The sequence below is a fragment of the Seriola aureovittata genome, chromosome 12 (genome assembly GCF_021018895.1).
Source record: "Seriola aureovittata isolate HTS-2021-v1 ecotype China chromosome 12, ASM2101889v1, whole genome shotgun sequence".
Taxonomy (NCBI): Eukaryota; Metazoa; Chordata; class Actinopteri; order Carangiformes; family Carangidae; genus Seriola; species Seriola aureovittata.
In genome coordinates this window covers 24,598,805-24,617,035 of record NC_079375.1, presented here as the reverse complement: position 1 = coordinate 24,617,035, position 18,231 = coordinate 24,598,805, and the positions used below count along the sequence as shown (strand labels likewise).

Below are 18,231 nucleotides of genomic sequence, written 5' to 3'. Positions count from 1 at the left end.
CGTAATACGTTGGTGAGGTTTACAAAAACTTCGGACGAGGGGCCCAACGGCAAATCTTTGCCCCAGGGACACTTAACACATTAATCCAGCTCTGTTCATTTCTATTGTGTATTTCATTCATTAATTAAAAAGTGGTTTTGTCTATTTATCACCAGTCTAAAAAACTTCTCATGAAATAAAAGGGTCTGAAAAGGAATCGGAGAGGTATATAATAATAATAATAATAATAATAATAATAATAATAATAATAATAATTATTATTATTATTATTATAATAACAATATATTTGGGAGAGAGACTCACAGATGAACAGATTTAACTTAAATAACAGCCACAAATGTGCACAGACATCATAATAGCCATCATGTTGTTATTAATGAAAGGAAATTGACTCAAGCAGCAGCAGGTTAGAGAGAGAGGGTCCACTGAGTGAGTGAGGGTGGAGGGGCTTTTTTTTTTTTTTCCTCCAAGGGAGTCAAATTTCCCAACTCCGTGGGCCTTACAGTCACTCAGCTCCGAACTGAGACAGCCTTTGTACTGAGAGAGGGAGAGGGAGAGAGAGAGAGAGAGAGAGAGAGAGAGAGAGAGAGAGAGAGAGAGGAAGAGAGAGAGCACAGTGTGATTTCAGGTCTGCAGAGTGGGGCAGAGGGACCACGGAGTTTGCCCTGATCTTCATCACACACATGCACTTGGAGTTCACTTCCAAACCTGGATTTTTATTCATTGAGTTGCTAAAATGTTTCAAGGGTAAGACACTTCACTTACTACCTCTTTTTCTGTTTTATTTTTAGTTTTTTTCCATGTAAAGAAAAACAGACCGATTTTTAAATGAACTTAACTTTTATAAACCACTTGAGTTACACCTCAGAGAAGAGATGAGGCAGCGTTTCCTCTGGCCGCAGCTTCTTCTCATTGACACACAGTAACGTGCAACAGAAGCTAATTTAAATCCACGTTGTCTCCATTTGCTAAAAAACATCTTTACGAAGGATTTTTTCTACCTTTTGAAGTCAAAGCTTAACGTGTGGCTCCTGTGACTGATGTGTCTCCTCAGGTGGTCTCTTGCCCTGCATCTCTTCCTGCTGTGCCGGCTGGCCGCTGCCCTGCAGGTTATAGAAGGTAACATTCATGCTTCTTTAACTGTAACTATAAAGAAACACACAGCTGAGATATCAGCACTTATAAGGGTCAGTAAAGTTCTTATGTGTGTAACACTAAGAATGTTTGTCTTGAATGTATATCCCATATATAACTAAAGGCTAAAGTACTGACTATATAGAATCATTAGATTAAAGTCTCGTCATCCAGGCATCCTTTTATTCTCTCATGTGACTGCACCAACACGGTCGTATCATTTACTGTAATGCTCTGATTAGATTTTATACTAAGAGAGAATTTGAATCTGACCTGAAACGACAGATGGAAGTGTGCAAACGCAAAAGCATTCATGCATACATTTATTCCTCATGTACGTAATTGATTATAGAATTATTACCACATAGACCTGCAACCCGGCCATCACACTGTATTTTATATTGTGTGCAACAAGTTTTTGATTCCTACGGAGAATTTGCCGGGTTGTAAATCTCTTTAAGGCTAAAAACACTGTGAGTAACTTTATGCCAATTCACTGTTCAGCGAACCACCTCCCTGATTAGCTTAGCTTAGCGCTGATGTATCATCTTCTCCAAAAGCAGGAGTACAAGAGTAAAAAGGAATGGCTTGTGACTGCTTTGAATGTATGTCAGCTGCAAATGTTAGCATGTCTGGCTAACTAGCTAGATGCCTACAGCATCTAAGTCACAGTAGCATTTCTTCTTCAGCAGGTTTTTGTTTTAACACTTAAAAGAGTCGGAAGGAGAAACAGTTTTTGCAGCTAACACTTCAACACAGTCAAGTTTACATGCTAATCTGGTGCAAATTTTTAACCACATTTCCAGAAAAGCAGTAAAAGAAAATGCTAATTGGCGCACATTTCCCCCCACCACTGTTATGCAAATACCCATCGAGATAAACAGCAGGCGACGTTGATTCTCCAGCAGGGTGCCGTTAAACTGCTGCAGAGGAAGAGGCTGCAACTGCAGCAGTCAAACCTCAGATGTAGAAAACATGATGGGGATATGGCGTTTATGTTTGTCTCATTGAGGAAGGTTACTGTCTCCTCATCACTCCATGCAAATCTGCTGTTTTCATCAAGCAGCGAGATTGAGCAGATTTTTCCATCTCAAAGTGTAAAAACTATTTTGTGGTTTTATACGTTATGAACTGAAAAAAAAAAAAACGTGTGAGGAATGGAAAGCTTGGCGGGAATAACTAGGGAAGAAGGTGCTTAGCGAGCAAGTCTCAGCAAGCTGCTTTATCATAATGCTGTCGTTTCTCTCAGTTGGTATAAAAGCTGCTTCTTCTTCTTCTTGGTCTTTAAAACAAACACACAGAGACGCAGATGAAAATCCTTTTCTTATTCTGAGAAACACATAAAGCTGCTGCAGGTGTAGCTTCCTGCTGAAGACCCGTTTCACTTAATGGACTTAGATGACAACACAGACGTGTATAAAGTGGACCGATCCCAACTGCTGTCTGCAGTGTGGGTAGTATGGGTCAACCCCCCCCAAAAAAGCACAGGATCCTACATTTCCCATAAAGCAACTCTGTAGTGTTTTTCATTTTAACTCCTCCTAAGACCTAAACACCTGCTTCTTTTCCACCCTACACCACACTGTGTTTTCACTGTGCCACCAATTTCTTTAATGGCGACACAATGGCTGCACTTAAGTTTCATCAGTCATCCCCTGCTCCCTTACAGACCCATTACAGGACACATGATAGGGGTCAACACCCCCCCACCCCACCCCCCCCCACGTCCATCTCCATTGTCACACCTCTGTCTGCTGTGGTCGTTTTTCATTTAGGTTACTCCCTGCTGTGAGACTCTTCTTATACAGCTCTGTAGGAGAGAGACAGGTTGTTTGTTTGGCAATAGACCGGACTTCCTCTCTTCATCCTGTGTGTGTGTGTGTGTGTGTGTGTGTGTGTGACAAGTCAAACGCTGCACCAGGGTGAGAAATTAAGTGTTTAGTTTGCATGAGGGAGGGGGGTGAGGGGGGTGAGGGTGGTTGGGGGGGTGTCGTCACATTGAGCTTTGAAGTGGGATCTCGACAACACACTTGATGCTGTGCCAGTTTAACATCAGCATGTGTCGGTGACGGAAAAGATTTTCTTTTCTCAGACATTTACGGAGTCAGAAAGAAGTCGGTGTTTCTACGGCTCAGTGATTATTACTATTATTATTATTATTATTATCACACCATAAAAACAGCTCATCACACTGCGGACCGCCAGAGGCTCGATTATTACAGAGACCGTCTTATGACTTTAAAATCATATGTTCAAATCCCCCCCGAACAAGCTTGGAATATCAAACTGATGTGTCTCCAAACTGCTGGAGCGAAGCTAACTCAGTCTTATTCCATTCTTTCTTTCTTTCTTTGTGACGTCGTATTTAGACAAAGTCAGTGTTGGGAGGAGGCGGGTCGGGGTGTGCGGTCGGGGGTCGGATGGGTCAGGAGAACGCTGTTTGTTCCCCCGTGTGAAACCTTTAGTCAGCGTTGTTTCTTTTATCTGTGACAACCAATCTATCTATCTATCTATCTATCTATCTATCTATCTATCTATCTATCTATCTATCTATCTAATGTGGCACAGGGTGGTTTACACTTATATCTGGTGTGAAATCAGATCATGCTGCTCATCCATATTTACAGTACAAAGCATCTCTTTCTCTTTCGGTTGTGTTTCGTTCATGATAAGAAAGTTGTTGGTTTGGCACCTTTTCTGAAAGCGACCTTTTATTTAGCCACTTAAAATTAGTTTTCTTTACAAAGACAATATGAAAACACATGTTGTTTTCACACGTACAGTAAAACGAGGTTTTTCAGAGAACGGGTTCGGTGTGTCGGGCGCAGCTGAAACACAGACTTCCCTCTTACTGTTTTCCACATTTCAAACTTCGCTCTGTCCCCTCAGAAACTCTCTTATTCCTTGCCTCCAGGAACCTTCACTTTCCATTTACTGTTGGTTGAGTTGCTCTGAAAGGGCTCCATGTTTAGCCAATATAAATGATTGTGAGTGGAGCCCAGTGGGAGTCTGTTTTGGACGAGACGCTTGTCTGTACAGTAAAACCTAGTCGCACTATTTCACCGTTGACAATTTTCAGTCCTGTTGGGGTTGAAATCCTCAATAACAGCCCTATTTTTATCCCGTCAGTGGCTTAATGTTCGCTTGGTGAACTCAGGTTACTTCTAGAAAACATCATATTTTTAGCTTCCTGCATTTTATTCACCTTCAGTCGCCCGTGGGTTTAGTTTTTACCTATGAGCCCTTTTCAACCGTTTCCACTCTTGACCTGATTTGGACTCTGATGTTACTGGAACAAAACTGCCCAGAAAAACCTCCTTTCAGTGTTTTATGAGTCTAAAAACCCTGGCAGGCGAGCATGTCATAGAAGTGTATGAAAGAGCTCTACCTAAATGTCGTCAGTATATTGGAGGCCTGAATGCCCTCGCTGCAGCGGCGTCCTGTCTGGAATGTGCTCATTGAGCCAGAGTGACTTTGATTTGAACACAGCTGGACACAATGGGCCGACTGTAGAAAGGTGTCATTGCTGTAAGTGTGTAACGGTCCGCTCGATGGGATTTTAACGGGGGAGAAAAAGAAAAAAAAAATCTCTTGACTGGAAACTTTACAATAAGAATGGGTGTTTTTCTTTTGAGGTTTTTCCGTTGAAAATGGTCTCGTATTTTCCATGATGTGATGCTCACTGAGATGATGTAGTTCTCGGTGTGTGTGTGTGTGTGTGTGTGTGGTGTGTGTGTGTGTGTGTGTGTGACGAGAAGAGAAAAAGCTCCTGTGTTGCTGCAGAAGGATGTTGAACCAGTATCTAGAAGCTTTTTATTAGACTGACCTTAAAAAAACTCACATTCACAGCCGTTACTGTCGTTGGTATTTTAGAAAGGAAACATTCAAATGCCACTGGGTGGCTGCTGTTGTTGTTGTTTGGGTACACCGTTTCCATGGTTACGGTTTAAAAAAGTTGGCTATGAATCATTATCATCTGTTCCACACTATCTATGCTTTGGGGGCAAGGAACACAAAGAAAGTCTTTTTTACTGAGCGAGAGATCCGGCTAACTCGAGGAGTTAGCAGTATTCGTTACTGTGCAAACTTTACGACTGTTATTTGAGATATTCACATGTATTGTTACTGCCTGCTTTACATGTGAATATAATATTAAGACAATATTAACACATAGAAGTTATCGTTCTCCTAAATATTACTAATTCTTAGTCTGTCGTCTCATAACCACAAAAAACAAAACATGCAAAACCAAATCAGATGTTCAGTTGAGGGCTAATGATTATTTTTGTTGCATTCATTATATAACTAACATGTTTTCATTAGATACTCATAACTTTCTTTAAAAGAATTGTCAGAAAATAGTTTTAAAAAATGCAGATTTTTCTGAGAGTCCAAAGTGATCTCTTCAAATTTTCTGCTAAATCCAAACAACTGTCCCATAACTAAAGACGTTCACCATAATTTAAGACAAAGAAAATGAGCAACTCTTCATATTTGAGAATCAAAACCCAGCAAATATCTGGCATTTTTGTTTGAAAAATGATTTAAGTATTAAACCTGTAAGAGTCCACAGCCACGCTAGCGACTCTGTGAAGCTGAACTTGAGCTACATGCTAATATCCGCATGCTAACATGCTGATGTTTAGCAGGTACAACGTTGCTCTAGCATGTTAGCATGAAAAGCCTTTGTTAATTAGCATTAAACACAAAGTACAGATCATTTGATGATAAACCAAAGTATTGAATAAAATAAACTACAGTTTATCCTCCCAGTACCATGAACGTCCGTCAGAGATTTCACAGCAATTTGTCTGGTAGTTGTCAAAACGTCGTCAAAAACACAAATTTTCCGGCTCAATAAAGTGTAAAAACTTTTTTTATTTTTTTTATTTTGAGAGTTTTCTTTCAGCGGCTCTAGAGAAAAAGTCAGGGGATCACCAAAGACATTAAATTACTATGACACTCCATCACTGAGTGTTAGCATTAGCATGTGTGTTAGTTTACACACACAAATATACAGTACGAGCGGCGGCAGACTGCTGCATCTCTCTCTCATGAAGGACTGTGTCTCCTCAGCCGACAATCACTCGCAGCATCTCGACTGTCTGCTGATAATTCAGTGAAAGTATTTAAATGAGTCCGACTGATCAGATCAAAGCGAGTCCAGAGAGCTGACGAGATGACATCATGAGACGCCAGTCGTTTACCTGGCAGACTGACCATAATAACCCGAGGCGCGAGGAACAGGGAAACACAGACGGTGTGTTTCAGAGCGTTAGCTGTCATCTATCATTAAGAACAGTCTCGTACTGTGTTTCTACGACTCTATAGGAGCATAAATCTGCATCAGACCGGTTTTATTAAGCAAAGTTCTCCAGGTAACTCTGTAATCCTACTAGATGAAACAGGCCCCTGAACATCACACGCAGTAAATCAAATCCTCCTCTTCTTTCTCCAAATGTAAGCAACCCTGTCCGTTGGATTTTATGTAACATGCAGCACGTACATCATGTTTACGCTCTCACTCTGAGGAAACCTGCAGGAGCTGCCGGGTTTAAAGGGGCGGGTCAAGCCTTTCAGCCTTTCAGTGGGTGTTTATGCTCAGCTATGCTTTTGCATATTTGGGTCTGTGGCTTCTGAAATTATGGACCTGCTGCTGTTTGCAGACGGAGAGTTTCTGCACAAACACCCACACACTCGTTCCCTTTACGGACAAGAAACACTAAATTACCAACAACACAAACCCCGTCCACATGATGTTGTGACCCGTATCCTGCGTTAGTCCCTCCATGTGGAATGTGATGGAATAATCTGGCGGCTCTCTGTACATTTCCTCAATTCCTGTGTAATCTAATAGGATGATCAAATGGAAAACACTTACAGCTCCTAAAGCATTTCATAGAGAGCAGAAATATCCCACTCAGGACGAAGCATCATACTGTTGATTTAGAAATTAAATTTGACCATATTTAATCGAATTTTATCACATTTAAAATCGTTTTTTTCCTCAGCCTCATTATGAGGTTGGATGGAAAAAGTAACGCACTTTTGTTTGTAGTATAATTACTTTTGTATAATACCACAGCTGCTATATTACTATATTATATTACTATTTACCTTTGGATTAGACACAGCAGCTCAAAGCCTCCTCCTCCACTCATCCTGGTGTGGAAGTGCCGCTGACTGCTCTTTAGTCTCCGTCCTCCGTGAGAGTAACAGTATGTCACTGACCAAGCCTCTGAAAAATGTGCTCTGAAAAAGATGTCGTAAAACATTAATGGTAAAATGAAGACATGGAAATGAAATGGACCAGAGTGCGAAACAAAATTACTTCTCAGGGACTAGTTTTGCATTTGTCAGCGCTTTCTAAAATATTGCCAGGATTCGGTATTAGACTAAATGTCTATAGACTAAATTAAATGTGACTGAGCTCCATGATCTCATTTCTACTTTATCAGAAGTAACACTGGAAGAAAGAAGGATGAGTTTTCTTGATGAAGAGAGTTTATAAATTTCATTGAGTCCTGTAACTAAAGGAGAACAGACACTCTGGGACATTTGACTGGACTCATGTTTTTATCGGCATGTAAAGAGGTGGAAGTTGCGCTGTGTCTCAACAGACACGCCGACAGAAGAAGGGAAAGTACCACCCTGCACATCAGTGAACTTCTGCAGTTCAAGAACAATAGTTAATTTTGTGATGAGGGCTCGGGTGGGTGGACGTCAACAGAGGGTGCTCTGCCAGAGGGACAGCGGAGGGGAACATGAGATAATATTTTCCCGTCACATTCATCTGGAGGTTGTCTTTCATTCCGCACAGTTCAAATCAAATGTCTGTCACAATACACAATGTCCAGCAACTTCCAAAAACACAAACAGGAGTGACATCACTGACCTGCAGGACCTCACTGTGCTTATTGTCCAAAACTTCTTACGGTGCCATGAATGCATTCGTTTGTCACATCAGTGACAGTGGGATTCACGCCTTCCACCACGACACCGATAGTGACACTTTGCATGAGCACAAGAATTCCCCATCACTGTGCCTCCCTTGTGTTTCATCAACATTCGTATCAGAGGAGGAGACGAGGCGATGCGAGAAACTCTGAGGGGTTGTTTGGCTTGAGAACAACACTCGCAGCTGAGCAAACACCCCCAACACACACACACACACACACACACACACACACACACACACACACTGAGAGTCCCACATTCACAGCCCTTTGCCTTATACATGCATAAGCAGGACGTTAGCGGATGTAAATAGCGTAGCAGCTTGTATCTATGGTGCCACATATTTACAGAAACTGAATTTATTGACTGGCTCGGATGGTTCGTTGTAAAAGGGGTCGTCCTAAATTAAGAATTTATTAAGCCTACATGAAGAAATTATGTCTACAATTATGTCTTTTGTATTTCCAGAGAAGGTGCATTAAATTGTGAGAATGCATTTACTACATGAATGTATTTAATATCTGCTGTTCTTCTGATCGCAGCAGGCATTAGCACATGGAAGGAAGAAAAAGGAAGTCCAGCTGCATACTGGATGACCTCTTAGTCTCTCGCTGCATCTCTGTGTCTGTGTATGAGTATGTATTTTAGAGGGTGAAGTAAGGGTGAGAGGATGGCAGGGGGTGTGGGGGTGGGGGTGGATGGGTGAAAGCCAGGGACACTTGATGTAATGGAAACTGTCCATCCGCAGATGTTCACCTCTGACCTCCTAGCAACTCGTTAACAATGCATTCTTTTATCTGAAGTATGTTGTAGACCTTACAGTGTGGCATTGAGTGAACTTGTGCGTGTGTGTGTGTGTGTGTGTGTGTGTGTGTGTAATGTGTGTGTGCATGTGTGCATTTTCGAAAGTCAGAAGTTCATCCGTGGCGTTAATAACCTGTGGATCTGCAGGCAGCCTGTAAACCATTAAACCAATCAGCTCTCGTGTTGCAGAGCGGGAGCTGCAATCACTTGCCATTTACAATGAGACTAATTTAATTCACATTTATCATAATCATAACAGCTTACTTTCATGCTACATACATTTACCTTAGAACTGCACTAACCTTTATTTTATATCAATAATGAATCAAATGACTTAGATCAATGTGAAAAGTGTCACTCGTAGAAAACTATCATGATTGTACATGAAGAGCAGCCAGGCAAAAGTTAGCGACTACTAGCACTGGTTAGCGCTATCATTTAGCAGCTAGCCAGATGTTTGTCTCTGGAGCAGGTGGAGACCAGAACAGACCTAATAGGAGAGCGTATATCGGAGATGTACTGCGGGACCGTTAATACGACTCAAAATCAGTGCTAAATTAGTGTGCTAGCTCTTTACCATTAAACTTTACCATGTTTTACTAGCTTTTTGTTTTGCCGTTTAATGATTATGTAACTTTTGAAAGACAATAACAAAATCTACCCTTGAAAAATTAAAGATTGAATCAAAATATAAAAAAAAAAAAAAAAATTCAGCAGTGTTACTTAGTTGGACTGTGGTGGCTAATGTTAGCAAACTTTAGAGAGATCTTGCTTTATAATTGGCGAACCTTATTTATGACTCTTCATTTGTGCTTCGTTTACACTATGTTTTAGGATTTGCAGTCAACCTGTAGATGTCATTTGTGGCCACATGTTAATTTGAAAGGTGCTAAAATGCCAACACGTTCTCACTCCCAAACTCGTCACATGCAGAACCACTTTTTAATGCACTGGGTTCACATCAACCATTCATTTTTTTAAATCAATGAAGCACTACATTTATTAACGGTAGAAGAGTCACCGGGACGCTGTTGGTGTAAAGACGCAAGACTGTCACAGTTCACATCCTGTGGTTGTGTTTATGCATGAATGCATGAACTTTCAACACAGCAGAGAACATTGGGAGTCTATCGCACTTCCTTGCATTTTGAAAAAGTGATATTACACACACACACACACACACACACACACACACATACAGTGCCTGTGGAAAACCACTGTCCAGAGGGAGGTCAGAGGTCACGTACAGGACATAACCTAGAGCTTGCTGGGATTCTTGCCAACAGACACATTAGGGTGGACAGTTGACGACAAGTTGAATTTAGACCACTTAAAAATGGAGGAAGCCTTTTAAGATAATGAAAGTTAGATAAACTGAATTTACCCTCCACCACATTCCTGATTCTGTCTAGTTGAACATTTTTCTATATGAGGCGCCATGACTCCTCTACACTCCTCTGGATGCTTGCCCCAGTCGTTACCCAAAAAACTAGCTTAATGTTAGCGATGCAGGCTTTCATGAAGAACACACAGGTTTTAAATCGATTGTGTTGTCTGATAGCATTTAACCAGCACACAGTACAACATGATTTGTCACTCAGCACGACGCAATCTAGATTCTACTTGCACATGCTCTGTTGGCTCTGAATGGGAGCTGTGACTCACAACGGCACATGCATATACCAGAGAAAGCAAAGTCTAGAGAGCGAGGTTTTGGCCCAGTGCATAAATGTTTTTTCGGTCATTCTTCTTCTGTGTGTGTGTGTGTGTGTGTGTGTGTGTGTGGTCAGGTCAGTTGTTTGGGTTAAACCTACCCTCAGGTCAAACTCTCCTCCTGATAACCTTTCTGACTTTGGGTTTTATCCTGTTTTGCTTTTCTCATCTTATCTCTTCTTGTCCTCTGTTCTAAAGAAGCACTTATGTTGATGTCTACCTCCTTTCTTCTTCTTCTGTCCCTCCTTTACCCCGCCCATCCTCCCCCTCTTTTCCCATGCAAAAGGATGGCATTAAGTAGTCATACTATATACTGTGCATCTTGGCAGGGTTTGCAGATAAATGATGGCAACAGATTTAAAGTCACTCTCTTTACTCCCGCCCACCCCACATTGCCTGTAGGTCGTTCCTTTGTCTCCACTGAGGTTGAGCTGGAGGTTCAAAGAGTGTGTGTGTGTGTGTGTGTGTGTGTGTGTGTGTGTCTCTGTGTATGTCTGCGCCTGTGCATCATCATCTCTGACATTCCTGGCATTCTCCGTCTCCCACCTGCCGTCCCCGCACACAGAAGAGATTCGATCAGACACACGGGTTCTGTCCCACTCATGCGATCACCGCTGAACCTCCAACTGTGCAGAGCCGCGGCCAGAAGCTGCTGCTGCCCCTCAGTGATGAAGCTGCAAATTACAAGTTGGACAAACTTAGGTTTACAACTCATGTGTCATATTGAAGATATACTTTCATGAACAAATTAACCTTTTTCTCACTTGTAAGTTACTTATAAGTGATAAAAATATATCAAATTAAGTGTTTTTCCGCATGATTTAGGGTGTCACGGTGGGAAACACCATCCACTACATTCATGCCCTCCTCAGATTTTATCTTCTGTTTACTTTTAGTTTTTTCTGCAAGTTTTTTCCTGTTATTTTTTTACTACGGTTTAATATTTCTTAATTTGTTCATTTCAGCCAGTTATTTGCAGTACTTTCCTGAAGCTTTGCTCTGTTTCTGGCCTGTGCACTGGCTTTTTTTAGTCATGTTATTGATGCATATCAGTGGCTCCGTTGGCTGCGTCAGAGTAAATGTGGATAGTGACTCACTTCTCCACACAGTGATTGTGTTGGTGTCTTACGAGCCTTTCTTTGTCCAGTGTTTCCAACAAGAGCGTATAAATGATGTAGTTCAACATTTCCTGACTGAACATGGCCTTGAAATATGAAATGAAAACACACTGTAGGAGGAGCGGAAGAGGATGGGAGGTGTGAAGGGAGGGAGGGAGGGGGAGGTGCATGAGAAAAAACAGCTTTGCAACACAGGCTTCATTGACTGCTTGGGCTTCAGGCTACAGTGCATGTGTGTGAGCGTCTGAAAATGTGTTCATGTGGTATACCATTACCTGGGAACAGGTCCTCTCTGTTGACCTTTGCGGCCCGCCCACCTAGATTTCTGGAGTTAGGGTTGGTTAAGAGGACGTGTCAATCAAACATACTGGGGGGGGAAGTAAAATGTTCAATCATACACACAAAAGAAAAGCAACACACAAAAAAAACACCCCCTTTGACAGATGATTTAGTGCTTGTTTGACAGAGCCAGTTAAAAAATGTCATAAGTGTTCAAAGTTGAACTCGTGCAGTTGATCTTTGGAGCTGAATTAATCCGTGAGCCACTGGGGGCATTTGCTCGCTAATTAGAAAAGTAGAGTTATTTTAGAAAAGAGAGAAAACAGATCATCAACTTCTTAGTGCCTAATAAATGAGTACTTGTGTTGCTCTGGCACAAAAACAATGAGCAGTGAGCCGAAAGCTCTTTCGCTCTAATTGTCAGAGTGGACCAACTTGTATATATACACACACACACACACACACACACACACACACACACACACACACACACACACACACACACACAGAGACAGGATGTGTGATAGCTTTGATTATCATCATTGAATTGAACAGTTAAGTGTTTTGGTGCAGAAATACTATCAGCCCGTCTTTTATTACCCACAGTTTATTAGTGTTTACTGCAGATCTGCAGTAAATTTAGCACAGACACATGTATGGGTGAATTCAACAGGACTTTCTTTAAGCAGGTGAATTATTTTCATGTATGTGTAGCGTTTCCTTAGGCTGTTGTTGGTCTGATGTATCTCCTCAGCACTATTGGATGAGCTCGAGTACCTCTCCATCAACACTACCCATCATGTAATGTGTTCATTTGAATAGAATTTAAACTGGTTATTATTTTGTGGCACCTATTTTTTCATGGAAGACATAATGATGTTTTTTTATTTTCTTTTTTTCCCAGTAGATTTAGTCAAGTTCACATTCAGTTACCACTTAAAAGTTAAGAGAAACTCTGTGTTTCAACCATTTACTTTTATTTACCTATTTGGACGTACCTGCTCGCTTGCCAACTTGCTGCCAGGCACTGTGAGTCCCAGTATGTGTTCAGGTATTACACCTAACTCACAAGATTATTGGGAGGCATGTCGTGTACATTCAGCTGAATTTATTGGTTATTTTTTACAATAAACATGCACGGATTAACCTCAAATCGGTCGTTTATCTAATAAATTTTTCCCTTTCACACAAATATATTGATATGCCAAACCATAATGTCTATTTTTTGGACTGTGTGACTTAATGAAGTATTACGTTGGGTAATTTCAGCAATATTTTATTCAACATAAACTTTGAAATTAAAAATGAAAACTCTGGTTAATTAATGGTTTCACTTCATGGACCTACAAAACAGACTTTATAATGCAACTAATGTGTAAGACTTATTTTGATTTTCACAATTTCTGTTATGGTGACATGAGTATGAACCATAGACTGTGTGATTTGAACTATTCTCATGTGCATTACTGTTTATTACCACTAGATGGTGCCAGAGTGCCAATGCATCAACAAGGCTACAGGTAGTTCAATAGTCATTAGAAATAGTTTGTAGAGCATTTTACTATCATTAGTTTATCGTGCTCAAATATATAAAATTCATATTTGAGCAAATATTAACAGTTTATAACCTTACTTGATTTAACAAGGATATATTTCAGTTTTCAAGGTGATATACTGTATATATCAATATAAAAATCACTAAAAAAAACTCCTACAGAATTTAAAACAAAGAAAAAAGAAAAGGAGATATGTTTCCATCAGGTTTGTCCTTATGGATTTAATTGTCAGACTGTTTGAAGTCTCCTGATCTTGTGATTCCTCGTCTGTCTCCAGCAGCCACTTAACTGGTCATTTCTGCGAATAAATTCATAGCATCCCCGTGCGATTGGCTGTGACAGTAAACCAATTAGAGTTTATTGTTGGGGCGGTTGCTAGGTGGAAGTGCGAGAGAGGTGAAGGGTGAAAGGGTTATTCTTCCTGGAATCCAGAGGCCCTAAACGGGGTCACCCCCGTATAGAAAAAAAAAAAAAAAAAGTGGGTCTGAAAATACTCATAACAATGTGGCGGCCTTTCACCAGCCACTGCACATGAAAAGTGGACACTTTCTTTTTTACGCGATGACAAATGCCTGAAAAGCCATGTTAATGATCCTTTACATCCTTCCATTTCATTTATACACTCACACTGAGCACTGTCGTAGTTTAGTGGGTGACGGCTCAGTGACCTCTAGCTATTGCTGTGTCCCTGACTGTCTGGTATTGCCACCACCACAGTTTAGAGACAACAGCTTAATATCCATAAGGTTCCTGCAGTTACAATAACAGCATTTGCAAGGGAAAGAAGTTAAAGCTGCACTGATCACAATTTTATATCAATAATGGATCAAATGACGATGTGTAATGCGGAAGGAGTCGCTCATAGTGTCAAACCCACAGAGAATTATGACATGACTCTGTTTTAGGGTCTTTCAGCTCATTGTTTTGGTTTTACGGTCTTCAACTTTTACTGTTTTGGTTCACCGTCACTGCTCTGATCAACTCCAGCTTCAGCCCCAGGGGGAAGCTGAAACGCTCTGATAAACCCACTGTGTGCACAGCACCGAATGACAGATGATGTAAGCAACTAGCTGGTGAACACTGCGATCATTTAGCAGCTGAAGGTGAAAAGAAAAATCAATGAAAACTGCTTTTAAGTCATATCCTGTGGTTATTATGTCTTGTGTAATTGCTAACCATTTAAGTCAGAGCCAACCCCCTGTGACCACCTCAGCTTAACAGGACCCAGCCAAGGTTGGTAGGAAGGTGCTGTAATTATAAAGTGCACAGCAAGGATGCTGTGTGTGTGTGTGTGTGTGTGTGTGTGTGTGTGTGTGTGTGTGTGTGTGTGTGTGTTGTATGACATACCAGGTTTCACTCTGTTGGTGCATCAAGGCTGCCCCCCCCCATGCTTATCTTCCTGACCTCCTCCTCTAACCCATCCTCACCCCAGCCCATTCCACACCCCCTCATCCCGGGCTAATCCATGACTAATCAAGCTGCTCCCCCTGGGGGGTTTCCTCCCTCACCCTCTCTTTAAATCTTAAACCCATCATCTGCTCCATTAGAGACCACCCCACCCTGTTTTTCCCACAACTGTTTATGTGTTAGTGTGTTCTGACCAGCATGGCTCCCAGGGTCCGTGATATCACAGAGAACATGAACAACACATGGTGGTGCAACATATATGGGTGAACGGAGTAAACTGATCAATATTTTTCCATCCTGTGCTGTATGCACTGGTGACTAGCATGTCTGATATCCCTGGATGAGTTGAGCATCCAGCAAAAACAAAAACAATGTGTGCACGGTCAATAAGCTTGCAGCTGAGAAAAGTGGGCCATGGCCTTTCACACTGCGCACACTCATGAAATACCAACCTACTAACCAAGTCAATCACAGTGTGAACGGTGTGATATATATATTAACTGTGTGATATGCTGTGATTGCATCTCTGTGGTGGTTTTATGTTGCTACAAGATCTTTGAAAAGGCAAGTTTCATTTTGATGCTGTGAAAGCTACCCAACCTCCTCCAGGTAGTTCAAAGGAGCTATTTGTAAGTTTTGCTGTTGCTACATAGCTAACGTTAGCATTAGGAAAACATTGCAAGCTCAGGATCAAACTTCATTCCTTTACTCACCAACAGCTGTCTCCAGAGGTGGAAACAAAGACCAATGTTAACTCTTGAATCCATCACATCTTTTCTTCTACTGAAGTTAGCATGCTAACCAGCTAGCCCATATAGTCAGTTTCTGATAGCTCACTGCAGCCTCGAATCTGCCCTGAAGATGTAGAGCTGCTCAGAGGACCCTCCTGGCAAGAAAGTGCACATTCGGCAGCAGAGAAAACTTACAAACAGCCCCTTTAATACATTATTTTCTTAAAATGTGTACTACAAACTACAAACTTTTAATGGAAGCAAGTAATACCATACAGTAAATATCTAGGCCACAAAACAATGAGATAAAAGAAGCTGATAATTGTGCGAGAGGTTTGTTATAGGAGCAACCATGACAGTTTTATTAATACTAAAGTAAAAATATTTTTATTTTTGAAACATATTCTTATATTTTTCTTGTTCTTGCTCCTTGAATAGAACTGAGCCATCGTTAATGTAGTAACCTGCACTTTCTCTAGGTTTGAAAACTGAGATCCATGCAACCCCAAAAACAAAGTGCACCAAACTTCTAATCTCTGACGCTAAAGTATGAGCCTGAACAAACATCTCCACGCGACGCCCCATCCTCAGCAGGACTTCAGCCCTCATCCTGGACCTCACCAAACATTTAGAGAAGCACAACACAGCAGAACAGGCATCTCTTTGTCATCATCAACATGGGGCCTCTCACCCTGACCAGTGAGCTGCAGCAGAGAGAAATGTTTCCATTGAACCGTTTGTCATTTTTTTAGTCAGGTGCCCAAAGAATGTCATCTGTTATGACATTTCTGATGCATCATCTGACCATCTCAACTGACCAATATCAAGTCAAACATTTATAGATTAAGAAGATCGGTCTTCTTCCTACCCCTGTTATGTATGTAAATAGAGATAAGTAAGATATGAAGTTGGATTAAAGGGCAGTAAATTTATTTCTGTCCATTATGTTTTCTCCCTTTTGTTCAGTTACACCTATCTATATTAATAGTAGCAGTAAGTCAATTGGGAAAGCATGATTGCACTTCAGTCTCCAACCTCCAGTCCACGCTTGTGCACTGCAGTACCAACTTTCAAGGTTTGAATTTACCAGTTAGCTGAAGAAGTATTTGTGTAACTGTCCCATAGGAGACCAGGGAGGAATGCTTCGCCTCCATGTCTGTATAAAGAAACCTCTCTGCTCTTAGTATTTTGTTGGATACTTCATTATTAGTAGAGACATATATGATCTTTTAGATGCAAGTTTTTCATTTCTGTTGTATTAGCTGGTGAACGCTGCATAGCAACAGCAAAAGGAGACGGGGGGATGATTGACAACAAAAATGTTTGCAACTGCAGCATTTTGAATGATGCACCTTTTAATTAATAAATCAATAATAGTTAAGCAGTGTGTTCGTAAGCTTGACAGGCTGTTGACATAGTGTGACGAGAGAGACCACAAGTTTGATCCACAGAACACAAATGGGAGGAGAGAGAGGAGAGGAGGAGGAGGAGGAGGGAGGAGTAGTGAACTAACTAACTCTCTAATCTGCCTGTCTGAGTGAAGAGGGGAGAGAAAACCAAGTTGGCTGTGTTGTAGAGTGGCAGAGGAGGGGGGAGTCAGTAATTACACAGGGGGGAGGAGAGGGAAGGTAAAAAAGAGAGATGTTGGGGAGTTAGAAACAGCAAAAGACAGAGACGGACAGAGAAAGCGAGGACATAACGAGAGAGAGAGAGAGAGAGAGAGAGGAGAGAGAGGAGAGGAAAAAAAGAAATGTGAGGGAACACCAGAGAGGACAGTAAGAGGCTGAAAAGTCATCCCTTGATTATTTTTTGTGACACTGGATCTCCTAAAGTACTGAGTGTTACTTCTACACATCTATAGGATTGTGCATGTGCAAGTAGTGCTGCGTGCTACCTGTCTTGGCTACATGCCTGTTGCACACGTGCAGTTCTCCGTGGCCACAGTTAACAGGATTGTTAAGCGTGCATCAGTGTGTGCTTGGACACAGCCGTGAGACACAGATAGAGGATGGGGGCCCTTCGCCTCTCTCTTGTTCTCCTCTTCCTCCTCTCCTGTCCTGTACAAGCCCAGTGGTGGAGTTTATTCTGGGCAAACCCTAAGACCACATCCGACTCTTCTTCTCCTTCTGTTCCTCCCTCCATCAACTCTCCATCCATCACCTCCCCGGGCCCTTCTGACATCCCAGTGACAACAGAGCTGGCGGGAGAGGAGAATGGGGTGACGGAGGAAACTGTGGAGGGTAGCACTCAGATAGAGGGGTCTGTTCTGGCCCCTACACCCACCCATGGAGTGTTAATCTCAGGCCATAGCACTGCTGAACCCGGGACGTTACCTCCAGAGGACAATCCAGGTGGAGGTGGCAAAACCAGGTCCCAATACAAACCACTGAAACACTGGAAGACCGGTGAGTGTTACAGAGGTGTTGATATCTCATTAGCATAAAAAGTCTCAATCAGGGTTGGTGTCAATTTCTTCAGATTTAGTAACAGAAATTAAAGAAGAGGTTAAATTTACATAGTGGTTATAAAAGT

The 18,231-nt window shown here is 41.6% G+C and overlaps 1 protein-coding gene across 3 annotated transcripts in view; it reads left to right on the top strand.

Moving 5' to 3' along the window:
* Positions 1 to 585: 585 nt before the first annotated feature.
* col15a1b (collagen, type XV, alpha 1b) overlaps positions 586 to 18,231 on the top strand; it is a 43,038-nt gene continuing 25,392 nt past the window's right edge. For 2 of the 3 annotated variants that reach the window (XM_056391274.1, XM_056391273.1), the window contains exon 1: positions 17,268 to 18,104. In XM_056391274.1, coding sequence (XP_056247249.1) covers positions 17,708 to 18,104 — 397 coding nt within the window. In that variant the 5' untranslated portion in view covers positions 17,268 to 17,707. Of the gene's footprint in view, positions 748 to 1,054; positions 1,120 to 17,267; positions 18,105 to 18,231 lie in introns of those variants that run through there. The other variant, XM_056391275.1, reaches the window with a different exon arrangement.